This window comes from Papio anubis, chromosome 10 (assembly GCF_008728515.1).
Source record: "Papio anubis isolate 15944 chromosome 10, Panubis1.0, whole genome shotgun sequence".
In the NCBI taxonomy this organism is placed as follows: Eukaryota; Metazoa; Chordata; class Mammalia; order Primates; family Cercopithecidae; genus Papio; species Papio anubis.
The window spans coordinates 2,759,107-2,772,563 of NC_044985.1; the positions used below are offsets into that span (position 1 = coordinate 2,759,107).

Here is a 13,457-nt window from a genome sequence, read left to right on the forward strand (position 1 = left end):
GATGTTGTTATAACGACATAACTACATGGTAGACTGTTAGCTTACCATGATTGAAATATTATCTTTCCATCCAAATCAGCCTTTGTCCTTCAAATATCACCTCAAGCGCCCTCCCCTAAGAAGCCAGCCTGATTGTTCACTCTAGCCTCACTCTCCTTTTAATTCCCATGGTACTTGTTACCCACATCACACAATTCACCTCTTAGCATTTTCTTTTTTCAAAGCAGTACTTCCTAATGAATTGTAAGCTTCTCAAGGCAGGAATCGTGTTAGTTTTTTGTATCTTCACAATGCCTAATAATAATGATAATAGCTAACATATATATTGCTAATCTTAAATAATAAGATGCATAAAATATGATTACACATAGAGTTTACTTGAGTGTGTGGATAGCCACCTAGGAGACCTCAACTCCAAACGAATGGGTTCAGCGTTCCAAAGTGGAGAAGTTAAATTTTACTTACACAGAGAGAGACAGAAAAATTTTAGCAGGATTATAACATTTTCCACACAAGACAGTGCATATGTTACAGTGATTTGATTGGTTACAGGATGCTGCATCCCAACCAGATGACATTATTACTCTGTAGGAGGGGGAGTGATCTGAGGGGGTTTTATCTCTGGCACCACTTAGTCTCAATTGTTTACAGGGGGTAAAACGGCAGAAGTTGCAGCTGCATGACATGTGACTCAGGGTGCATAGTCACATTCCTCCGAAGACTCAGAACAATTTAAGTTCCAACAGCTTTCAGTTTGAATTATTTGGCTGGGTGCAGTGGCTCATGCCTATAATCCTAGCACTTTGGGAAACCGAGGTGGGTGGATCACCTGAGGCCAGGAGTTCAAGACCTGCCTGGCCAGTATGGTGAAACCCCATCTCTACTAAAAATACAAAAAATAGCCAGGCGTGGTGGTGCACACCTGTAGTCCCAGCTAGTCAGGAGGCTGAAGCACGAGAACTGCTTGAACCCAAGAGGTGAAGGTTGCAGTGAGCCAAGATCATGCCACTGCACTCCAGCCTGCTGTGCTCCAGCCTGGGTGACAGAGCGAGACTCCATCTCAAAAAAAAAAAAAAAAAAAAAAGGTTTGAATTATTTAATTTCACAATATTCTGTCCCAGGAATCATTATATATATAACATATATATATCATGCTTAATATTATACATGTAATATATATAATTATAACATATTATACAATTATATATGTGCATTTAGCTTCATGACAACTCTGTGACATAAATGGTACTGTTATCCCCAACTTATAGGTGAGGATGTTGAAGCACAGAGAGGTTCAGCAACTTGCTCAAGGTCACACAGCTAGTAAGTTTCGTTTGTGTCTTCCCTGGTAGGGCTTGCTAGTGGCTCAAGCACAAGAAGCTGGGTCAGACTTAGAGACCTGGCTTCTTTGACATAGAAAAAAGCTAAGAGGACTTGAAACCTGATTCAACTCTCTCATTTGATACATGTGGAAACTGAGGCTCATAGAAGACTGGTAGCTTGTCCCGGCTCACCAAGTACAATAAGCCCAGTGATAGGGCCACAACCTAGGGCTCTAAGCCCCCAGTCTACAGCTGTGATGGTGCCAGGCTGTTGTTTATATTATTTGGTTTCTTGCTCCCTTACGTGTTCAGCAGATGGCAGTGTCTTCAGAGTGTCTCCAAATACATCTTACATTCATTTAGGGAATGCAGCGTCTCTGGGTTATCTGTTAAGGGAGGAAGCATTGTGGACTGCTGCAAGTTTGCCTCTCCATCCTTCTCTGTCCTTAGCACCCTTGGTGTGGGAAACAGCCTCTCTTCTGGGTACCTCCCAATCACTGCCATGGGCCAACTGCACTGGGGTGGGGTGTGAGGGGTAGGGAGATGGCAGTCCTGAAAATGTAAGGTGGCCAAGACTCAGAAAGACGCATCTGTGCCACTACAGAATTTCTCTACCAGCATCCAGGAGGGACAGCCAACTGGTAGGAAGGAGCTCTGGGAACTCTCGGTAAGCTGTGTTTCCACTGACAAGCACACTGCTTTAACTAAGGCTCTGTATTCATTTGAAAGATGTGTCCTGTCTTACTAAATTGTTGACTTTCTGAGTACAAAAATTAGATCTGATGCTTCTTTGCAGCCTTCTAGAGCTAAGAACATTGTTGTGTGTCCGGAGTGTTTCTATCCATTCTCCAAACCACCAGTACAGTTAGTTTTAACGCTAAAATTCAGTGATTATCATCTGGCAATTGCATTGTTTATAACCCAACCACTTTCCTGACTGCTGGACTTACATCTCTGGTGAAACTAAAAGGTTCTCTTCCACCGAAACTCTTCCTGGAATTTTCATCTTTTAATCCTGCTCCATTTACACAGGTGTACTCTGCATTTACACAGGTATACTCTCACCTTTAGAAGAGGGCTTAGAGCCTTGATATCTTCTATCAAGTGATTTGGTGTCGGGCATTGCTCATTCTTTGTTCTTCTGATTCTCAAGACTGCCTGAGAAGCTGTCATTCCCGCAGCTGAAAATAAGGAATTTGGATTCCATGCTGTTTCCACCACATCGGAAAAGAATATCCGTGAACTCCCTTGCAGGAAAATGGGAATTTCCAGAGAGAAACCACTTCTCCCCTTTCTTCTCGTCCCACGTCCTCTTCAGGAGCCTATAATTGGGCTCTGCCAGCATACTCTGACTGGCTAACGAAGGGTCAGATATCTGCAGTAGTAACAAAACGCTCTTTTTCTACATGTCTACACCTCCTGGGGAATCTTTGCTTAAACCTCTACTGGCCCTCCTCCCATCAAAAGTCAAGAATGTTCCTCTCCCTGTCCAAGACTAAAATGAACAAGTAAGGAAATAGATTTTACTCAGCCTATTTCAACAGGGAGAGCACTCCAGAGACGATCAGTGTCTTGGCAGCGCAGTTTTGCCTTTTATAGGGAGGAAGGTGGAATGATTGACAGTTGGGATTGTTTTGCAATCAGGATAAATTTCAGTCAGGTGAACAGAAAATATTCTCTAACTAGTTTGGGGTCGGGGGAGTGTTCTAATCTCAACTAATTACTCGATTATCATCAGCGGGAATTTAAGGTCTGTCTGGCTTTATTAACAGGCTCAGAATAAAGGGGAAAGGTCTCTGTTTGGCCTCGTCACAGGCAAACAAGGGGGTCATCTGCACGCGTTTTATCTGAGTCACGTGGCGATGGGTGGTTCTTCACAGTGTGCCGTTCCAGAAACACAAATAGATGAAGGGGTTTCTTAATCACCGCTGTTTTCTAGGAACACAGGGCTCAGCTAAAGTTCAACTACACCTTCCTCGGTGTTTCATCAGGGGAACCCTTCTAGAAGCAAAGATGTGTACTTCTTACTGCTGGCCAAATAGCTTCTTAACAAGGATGAAAGAGAGGAAGACGCTGGGAGAGGAGGCGCCGTGGCTCGCGCCAGTTGGTAACGCATCACAGCTCGCGGTCGTCGTACTACAAGTCCCAGGGAGCAACGCTCGCTTTCTCGCCTACTGCGGGCGGGAACGAGGCGCCTCGGGGCCTGACGGGAACCACAGTGGTTTGGCTGAATGACGGAAAAGTCATTTGAGCGGGTCTTCATTTTTCGGAAGAGTATCTCAAAAGCTCTTCAAACAAGGCACGGACACAGAATCTAGAAAATGATAAAGAATCAATGATAACGTTATTTCCACCGGGGCCAGACCGGGATCCACCCGAGCAAGGTATTTAATTAAAGCCCGAGCTCCAGCTCAGTTTTCCCAGGAGTCTCCTTTCCGGCCGTGCCTTGGCGTCAGTGCTGTTGCGTCTTCTCATTGGCCGGTTGACGGGTTGCGGCGCCTGCGCGCTGCATTCCTTTGAGGGTCGTGGGCAGACGCCATTTTGGCCCCAGCGGTGCTTCTAGGAAGTAGAGCGCCGGCTCGCGTGCCTGCCTGCCTGCCAGCCTGCCAGCCTGCCTCCGCTTCCAGGTCAAAGCATTCGCCGTTGCCGCTGCCGCTTTCTTACTCTCCGCACCCGTTAAGTTCTCCTGTCGGGCGGGAGTCTCTGAACACTCAGCCGCGCCTTCCGGAGTCACACCGCCTGGAAGGAGGTGACGGGGGCGGCGCGGGGCGCGGACACTCCCCGCTGAGAGTCCGCCTGCCATGGACTCGGAATATTACAGCGGCGACCAGTCAGGTGGGGCAGGGACCTGGGGGACCGGGCTGGGGGGCGGAGCAGTTACTCGGCGGGTCTCGGCCTGGCACCCCGCGGGTGGGGGCAAGGAGGCCCCCGAAACCTTCCCTCCCGCGACCCGGCCCGAGGAGGGCAAGAGCCCACTCACCGGCTGCAAGCCTCGAAGCTAGAACGTTGGAGACGGGATTCTGGTGGGAAAGCTTTCTTCTGAATCGGCGAAGGTTTTTGCTGAAATTGGGAAGTCACTTTCGTATATTAAGCTCCTATTGTGTGCAAAGTGCTAGGGAAGGAGAGGTATCTTCTGTTAAGAGTTTTCAGTAGTTGAGTAGTTGGAGAATCCAAGGGGCGATGGGGCGGGGGATCCTTCCTACACTTTTCACTCCTAGTTAGGAGTGGTTTAATCTTGCCTGCAACACCGGACATAAGTGCAGGACGCATGTTTCAGTTGCATGCATAGAGTAAGGAATGCACTTCTGGCACTTGTGATTTTTGTGCCTTTCTTCCACCTTGAGACCGTTCCTCTTTCTCCTCACCTTCCTCACCGAAGTTTGGTCTCCTTTCTTTACTGTTTGTTTATTCTGTAAACTCTTACTGGGGCCCACTCTGCTGGCACGGTGCTCGGCACCTGAGATTAAGGATAAGTGAAGCAGAACCTGGTGTGGGAAACACGTGGGGTTTGCCTTCCCTTTGTGTGCTAGTTGTATTGAGGGTTCTGTCTCAAAAGTTCTTAAATACACCCACTATGTAGCCACAAAAATTGAAAATTAAAAAAAAATTTAAAAAACACTTGAGTTCTCAATGGTTTAAGCGTTAAGCTCTTTACTGTTTTGAGTTCATTGCTTTTCCTTACATAGGACAGTGAATTGTAATGACTGCAAAGGGTTTTCCAAGCATGCACTGCTTAAAAACACCTTCCTAAGCCGGGTGCGGTGGCTTATGTCTGTAATCCCAGCACTTTGGGAGGCGTAGGCGGCCAATGGCTTGAACCCAGGAGTTCGAGACCAGCCTGGGCAACATAGTGAGACCAACACCACCCCCACCCCCAACCCTCGTCTCTACAAAAAAATGCGAAAATTAGTGTGGTGGTGCACACCTGTAGTCCCAGCTACTCAGGAGGCTGAAGTGGGAGGATCCTTTGAGCCCTGAGCCCGGGAGGCAGAGGTTGCAAGTGAGCGAAATTACACCACTGCACCCAGCCTGAAGGCAAACGGAGCTCTGTCTCAAAAAAAAAAAAAACACTCACAGTGCTTCAAAATAGTTTTCCATTACGTGTTTTGGCGAGGCTGGCGGTGGCTCAAGCCTGTAATCCCAGCACTTTGGGAGGAGGCGAGGCAGGCGGATCCACCCGAGGTCAGGAGGTCAGACCATCCCTGTGCTGCAGTGAAACCCGTCTCTACTAAAATACAAAAACTAGCGGGCGAGGTGGCAGAAGCCTGTAGTCCCAGCTACTCGGGAGGCTGAGGCAGGAGAATGTCGTGAACCGGGAGGCCGGAGCTGCAGTGAGCTGAGATCCGGCCACTGCCTCCCAGCCTGGGCTACAGGCGAGACTCCGTCTCAAAAAAAAAAAAGTTACTTTTAAAAAGTGGACCAGGCCACCCGGTGTGCGCCTGTAATCCCAGCACTTTGGGAGGCTGAGGTGGGCGGATCACCTGAGGTCAGGAAGTGAGACCAGCCTGGCCAACATGGTGTAAACCCTTTCTCTACTAAAAATACAAAAAATTAGCCAGGTGTGGTGACGGGCGCCTGTAATCCCAGCTGCTCAGGAGGCTGAGGCAGGAGAATCACTTGAACCGGGGGGGGGGGGATGGTGGTTGCAGTGAGCTGAGATCACACCACTGCACTGCAGCCTGGGCAAAGGGCAAAAAGTAATTATATGTAATACCTGTACATAGGTTAAGTACTAAAAGAGGTAACAGAAAAATAGCAGTTCCCTGACTTACTCCCTCCACCCACTTCCCATTCTTTTAGCTGTTTGGTGTGTTTACCTGTGTATTCCTAATTCGTTCACTCTCTTGCTGCATCATTTTTAGGCATTCTCTAATGATGTTCTGTTATGCTAGGACATTTTAGCCTGTGTGCCCCCTTCTCCCCTGTCTTCCCACTGTTGCAGCATAATCGTTAAACTTCAAAACTATTATTTTTATCATGACCGTATATTCTTCTTAGCTAAGTAGATTAGCTCATTAATATGATAGTATCATAATGATTCTTCTTTTTTTTTCCCCCCCCATATGGCTGCCTAAAGGAGAATGTGATTTCATTCTTATAGAACGTTTTGGTTTTCCTATAGTTGACTACTTCATTTTTTAAAACTTGCTTATTTTTATAAAACTGTTAAGTCTTCCTATCTTCTCAACCCTAACTTCCTCTCAATACGATTTTACTCTGTATTTTTAAAGCATTGGGGCTGGGTGTAATCCCAGCACTTTAGGAGGCAAAGGCAGGAGGATCGCTTGAGGCCAGGAGTTTGAGACCAGCCTGGACAACATAGCAAGACCCCATTTCAACAAAAATATTAAAGAAAGTTGGGTAACAGTTTTTATTTACAATTTTATATATGCTTTTCTTGAAGAAATTTTCAGTAGTTTTGGACTGGAGTTCCTTGTGTTCTTCATTTGTAAACAAATACTTACTGTATATCAGGTACTAGGCAGTGTTCTGGGCTCCAGAGATTTAGCAGTGAACCAAAATCCCTGTTCTTGTGGCACTTTCATTCAAGTGAAGAAGACCCACGTTAAACAAAATAACTTCAGGTAGTAATATTAGTAGGTGGTAGATGCCCTGTAGAGAAAGACAGACCCAATTTTAACATGAAGTTGAAATAAATTGTTGACTCAGTGTTTAGTGTTGTTTCTTAAGCTACAAATTGTTTTTATGGTGTAGTTTTGCTGCCACATATTTCAGAGTACGTGTTGATTGTTGGTATTTGTATGAGTATTGTCTTATAAAAATATTAGCATCTTTAGTTATGCTTCCTCAGTGGTAACTTTTGCATTTACGTTATTCTTGATTCAGTGTGTTCATTTCACTGTAGATGTCATTCATCTTACACCATAAGTTGGTTTTTGTTTTGTTTTTAATCAGATGATGGTGGTGCTACCCCAGTACAGGATGAACGGGATTCAGGGTCAGACGGTGAGGATGATGTAAATGAGCAACACTCCGGATCAGACACTGGAAGTGTAGAACGTCATTCAGAGGTATTGGCTAACCAACATCTTTGGGAGGGCTTTTCCCTTGCATTCTGTGAGACCTGTTATGTTATAGGAGTTACAGAATCTCTGTGACAGTTTAGGGTTTAATCTCTGAGAGAAAAGGAGCATAAGTTAATAGAAAACTGCTTGAAAAATAAATAGGGATGGTCTGGTTACTGTTGAAATCACAGTGAAATACGTTCTGATTGGGTCACATTTCAAATGTTGGGCAGCTTTCAACTGTGCATATTGATTCAGAAAATGGGCCTGGCCTTTGATATTTGACTAAGTTTCCCTATTCTGCAATAATGTCCTAGTGGGGCCTTGAGCATTTGCATTCTGAAGGAATACCACTTGAAGGTTATGGGGGTTATCACCTGTCAAAATTTATGTCAGCATTTGCCCTTCTCATTTTGAACTGTTATGGTGTGTATAAAGTATGTAATAATACTTTTTTTTTTTTTTTTTTGAGACAGTCTTGGCTCTGTAACACAGACTGGAGGTACAGTGGTGAGATCTTGGCTCACTGCAGCCTCTGCCTCGTGTGCTCAAGACATCCTCCCACCTCATAGTCTCCTGAGTAGCTGGGACTACAGGCACAGGCCACCACGTCCAGCTGTTTTTGTTTTCTTGGTAGAGTCGGGGTTTCACCATGTTGGCCAGGCTGGTCTCAAACTCCTGACCTCAAGTGATCTGCCTGCCTCAGCCTCTCAAAGTGCTAGGATTACAGGCGTGAGCTACCACACCTGGCCCGCAAATATAGTTTTAAGAGCTGTTTCTGTTTAATAATACAGAATAGTATTGGGTTTTGTGTACATTTTAACATATTTGGCCTAATACATAAATATTTCAGAACTGCTTTTTTTGCCTTTCTGGTTATACATCATGTTAACAAGATAAAATTGGGAAATTTTTCAATAAATTCGCCTTAAGTCTTCAATAGACATGACTGAAACAGGAATGATAAAGATGGAAAGATTTAAGAACTTTCTATGCCTTATATTTTTCTTGATTACACATATGCAGAAAATTGTCCAATTTTTAGTAGGTATGATTAGAGATTATATTATTGACTCTGTCCTTTGACAGTACATTAGTATATCATACATTCAGCAAGTATTTATTGAGCGCCTAATATGTGTCAGACTCTTTTTGCAGGTGCTTTGGACTTATCAGTGACCAGAAGTTAAAATCTTTCTCTTCTTAGGTATGTTTTTCCAGTAGGGGGAGAAAGACATTCAGCAATAAACTTTTTTTTTTAATTGTGTAGTTTGCTGGAAGGTGACATGCTGTGAAGAAAACAGATAATTAGAACAGAACAAAGGATGGAGGTCAGGCTTTGGTGTTAAATAGGGACCATATAGGCCTTTTATTAAGAAAGTGGCATTTGAACCAAGGTGTGAAGGGAGGCAAAGGAATAGCCGTGTGGATATGGACGTTTAGGGGGAGAACTTCCCTGGCAAAGACCCCAGGTGAGAGTGTGCTTGATGGCTTCAAGGAGCCAGTGTAACTGCAGTGGGGTCAGTAAGGAGTAGGGGAGCTCAGAGAACTAAATGTGGGTGTGGAAAAGGCTCATCTTCTATATATTTTGATGTCACTCAGGTTTTTTTCTGTGCTTTTAAACATTCAGAGTAAATTCCAATATTTTAATTAATGATAGTTGGAAGTTACTTAGTAATGTGTATGTTGTCCCAGACTGTCCCAGACTTAAACAATAGTGTGACTTAAAAATTTTCAACTTTGCGATGTTGCAAGTGCTGTATGCATACTTTGAGTACCCATACAACCATTCTGTTTTTCACAGTATTCAATAAATTACATGAGATACTCAACATTCTATTATAAAATAGGTTTTGTGTTGGGTGATTTTGTCCAACTGTAGACCTTACCTCTGTTTGGAGCACATCTAAGGTAGGCTAGGCTAAGCTGTGATGTTTGGTGGGTTAGATGTATGAAATGCATTTTTGGCTTAATGATATTTTCAACTTACTATAGGTTTATCAGGCTATAACCCCATAATAAGTTGAGGTGCTCCTGTATCTGTAAAGTTTAAAGAAAAAAATTAAAACCAGCATACTCCAACTACAGAAATGACTGTGAGCCTTTTCACATTATTTCTCCTGCAGTTTCATTCTGTCCCATGTATATGGTGTGTATATATTTTAACTTTACTTGAGATTTTACTATATATATTTTGTATCTATCTTTCTATCGATATCTATGTATTTTGAGACAGAGTCTTGTTCTGTCCCAGGCTGGAGTGCAGTGGCGTCATCTTGGCTCACTGCAACCTCTGCCTCCCAGGTTCAAGTGATTCTCTTGCCTCAGCCTCCCAAGTAGCTGGGATTACAGGTGTGCACCACCACGCCTGGCTAATTTTTGTATTTTTAGTAGAGACAGGGTTTCACCATGTTGGCCAGGCTGGTCTCAAACTCCTGACCTTGTGATCCGCTGGCCTTGGCCTCCTAAAGTGCTGGGATTACAGGCGTGAGACACTGCACCCAGCCTATATATTATTTTTATCTCTTCGCTTAAGATTATACTTTTAGGTGTTTCCCTGTGTCATTGAACGTTCTCAATAAGTGTAATGTTTAATGGTTTCACAATAAGCAGCATTACTTACTCAGCAATTTTCTAATTGTTGTAATTTATGCTGTTTAGCTGTTATATTAAATAACTGAAGCTGCCCTGAAGGTTTTTGTACATAAACATTTGTGATCATTTTTTATTGTTTCCTTAGAAAGCTGCCAGGAGAATTGAGAATAAAGAGACTAAGACATTTTAAGGCTCTTCATAGAATTCCTCTCCAGGAAGGTTATGCTAATTTGCTAAACCACTAGTACTTCAAGAGTGCCAGTTGTATTGTATATAAGTGTTGAGTTCTGTGTTAATGTTCTTTTGCCTGTTTAAAATGACTTTTAAGAAGAAATTTTGTTTTCTCATTAAAAATTTTTTTTTAGAAGTAATGGGATGTTAAAAGAGTACAGTTGCATTAAATGAAGCAGTGCAAAGGCCAGGCATGGTGGCTCATGCTTGTAATCCCAGAACTTCGGGAGGCCAAGGTGAGCAGATCATGAGGTCAAGGGATCAAGACCATCCTGGCCAACATGGTGAAACCCCGTCTATACTAAAAATACAAAAATTAGCCGAGCATGGTGGTTCGCGCCTGTAGTTCTAGCTACCTAGGAGGCTGAAGCAGGAGAATCTCTGGAACCCGGGAGGTGGAGGTTGCAGTGAGCGGAGATCGCGCCACTGCACTCCAGCCTGGCAACAAAGCGAGACTCACTGTCTCACAAACAAGAACAAAACAAAAAAAATGGGGCAGTACGAATTACAGGTCCAAAGCCTAAAATATACTAATTTCCTATTGAGGCTGTAACAACTTGATACAACTTGGTGGCTTAAGACAACAAAAAATTATTATCTTATAATTCTGGAGGTCAAGTCCGAAATGGGTCTCACTGGACTAAAATCAGGGTGTCACAGGGCTGTGTTATTCTCTGAGGAAAAGCACATTTCCTTGCTTTCTTCAGTTTGCAGTGGCTACCTGCATTTCTTGGCTGAGGCTCCTTCCTCCATCTTCAAAACATAGCGTCTTCACAACTCATTTTCTGACCTCTTGTTTCTGTCATCACATCTCTCTCTTACTCTGACCTTCGTGCATCCCTCCTGTACGAACCTTTGTAATTATAATGGGGCCTACCTGGATAATCCAGGGTAATGTCCCTAGTTCAAGGTACCTTAATTACATCTGCACAGTCCCTTGCATGTAAAGTGACATATTCACAGGTTCAACATGGACATTTTTGGGGGGGCCATTATTTTGCTACCATAAGATGGTACTCACAGTATAATTTTCCCAATAATGGTACTTTTTTTTTTTTAACCCCTCGTCTGTATTTTAGAATTTAGGCTAGTGTTTTTTTTAAATTCATTTCATCTATAGTATTTACTCAGTACACACACACACAATCTTTAAGATAGTGGTCAGTATAGGAAATACTGATAAGATTTTGAAGACCAGTAATTTTTGCAGGTTTCTTAACCACTTTATTAAAAGCTCCTTTAGTTATTAAAAAAAGAAACTTATTTTTTCTTAAAATAATTGTATATGTCTATAAATAATCTCGGACAGGTGACAGAACAGGTCTCATATCAGACTAAGAAAACGAGTTTACTGTAACACATGTATGTAATGGGCTGTAAATCTTTCTGTTTAGGGAGCTTGTTCTGTCCATCTGTCTTTGATGGGCCTGCCTAATGGCCGTTTCTAATAACATCTCTGTTTATTCTTGTATGGTTGACTTTATTTTTTTCTCCAAGATTTGAAAAACAGTAATCAAGATAAATGATATTTAAAAACTCAAAATTAATGCAAAAAAATGAGCAAAATATCTAAATCTTGAAGTTAGGATCAGTAACAATGCTGTGTTGGTCTATATTTGAGCCAGAGGGAAAAGGAAAAACCAGTACCAGTTACCCTGTCTTCACATTTTAAATATTTTGTTCATCATGGGGTTTTTGCATCAACGTTGATCTTTAAAAAGCACCTGTCTTGGGCTGGGCTCAGTGACTCACTCCTGTAATCCCAGCACTTTAGGAGGCTGAGGTGGGTGGATCACCTGAGGTCACGAGTTGGAGACCAGCCTGGCCAACATGGTGGTGAAACCCCGTCTCTACTAAAAATACAAAAAATTAGCCAGGCGTGATGACAGGCACTTATAATCCCAGCTACTAGGGAGCCTGAGGCAAGAGAATCGCTCATACCGGGAGGCAGAGGTTGCAGTTATCTGAGACCACGCCATTGCGCTCCAGCCTGGACAACCAGAGCGAAACTGTCTCAAAAAAAAAAAAAAAGAATCGCCTGTCTTTTAAAAAGCAGCTTTTCTTTTTCCCCTCCTCTCCACTCCCCGTTCCTTTCCTGGCAGAATCTTACACGGTAGCCCAGGCTGGAGCATAGTGGCACAATCACAGCTCACTGCAGCCTCAACCTCCCAGGCTTATATGATCCAGACCTCAGCCTCCCAAGTAGCTGGGACGATAGGCATGCACCAGTACACGCAGCTAATTTTTGTATTTATAGTAGCAGTGGGGTTTTGCCATGTTGCCTAGGCTGATCTCAAGCTCTTGGGCTCAAGCCATCCGCCTGCCTTGGCCTCCCAAAGTGCTGGGATTACAGGTATGAGCACTGTGCCTGGCCCAAAAAAGGGCTCTGTCGAGATCGATTTACATACTATACGATTTACCTAAAGTGTGCAATTCAGTGATCTTTAGTATTTCATAGTAGCCCAGCTGTCACCACAGTCAATTTTAGAATTTCATCACCTAAGAAACACTTTTGCTGTTACCTTTCTAACCTCCTCTTCCCTGTTACCTTTCTAACCCCTCCCCACCCCACAGTCCTCAGCAACCACTAATATACTTTCTGTCTCATAGAGTCCCTGTTCTGGACATTTCTTACAAATGGAATGATAAAGTATGGTCTTTTGTGACTTATTTCACTTAGAATAATATTTTCAGGGTGTAGCCATGTTGTAGCACGTATCAGTACTTCATTCCTTTTTGTGGTAAATAATATTCCATTATGTGGATCATACTACATTTTATTTATCTGTTCATCAGCTGATGACATTTGGGTTTTTTCTTTTGGTATTATGAAAAATGCTGCCGTAAACATTTGTATACAAAATTTCTGTGGACATACATTTTCAGTTCTCTTGGGTTTATTCCTAGAGAGGTAATTGCTGGGTCCTAACGTAATTCTGTATAATCATTTGAGGAACTGCCAGACTATTTTCCACAGTGGTTACACCATTTTACATTCACACCAGCTGAGTATTTAAGGGTTCTGATTTCTCCATACTCTTGTCGGCAATTATTACCTGACTTTTTGGGGTGTAGTTTTATTCTTTGCATTGGCTGTCTAGTTGTCCCATTGCCGTTTGTTGAAAAGACTTTTCTTTCCCTGTTGAATGGTCTTGGCATCCTTGTTGAAAATCTGTTGGCCATAGGATATTTGGCTTCATTTCTGGATTTTAAAATCTTTTTCATATCTGCGTCTATCCTTTTGCCTGTACTAGTGTATTAACTACTATTGCTTTGTAGTATG

The 13,457-nt window shown here is 43.1% G+C and overlaps 1 protein-coding gene across 13 annotated transcripts in view; it reads left to right on the top strand.

The window, feature by feature from the left end:
* The first annotated feature begins 3,072 nt into the window (after positions 1 to 3,072).
* Positions 3,073 to 13,457, top strand: part of IWS1 (interacts with SUPT6H, CTD assembly factor 1) — a 101,076-nt gene continuing 90,691 nt past the window's right edge. For 11 of the 13 annotated variants that reach the window (XR_004176444.1, XR_004176443.1, XR_004176446.1 and 8 more), the window contains exons 1-2: positions 3,073 to 3,706; positions 7,239 to 7,354. Coding sequence is in view for 4 of the 13 variants with exons in the window: in XM_009185113.3 (XP_009183377.2) it covers positions 3,658 to 3,706; positions 7,239 to 7,354 (165 nt within the window). In the remaining 9 variants the exon portion in view is untranslated. Of the gene's footprint in view, positions 3,707 to 3,808; positions 4,158 to 7,238; positions 7,355 to 13,457 lie in introns of those variants that run through there. The other 2 variants (XR_004176449.1, XM_003909261.4) reach the window with 2 other exon arrangements.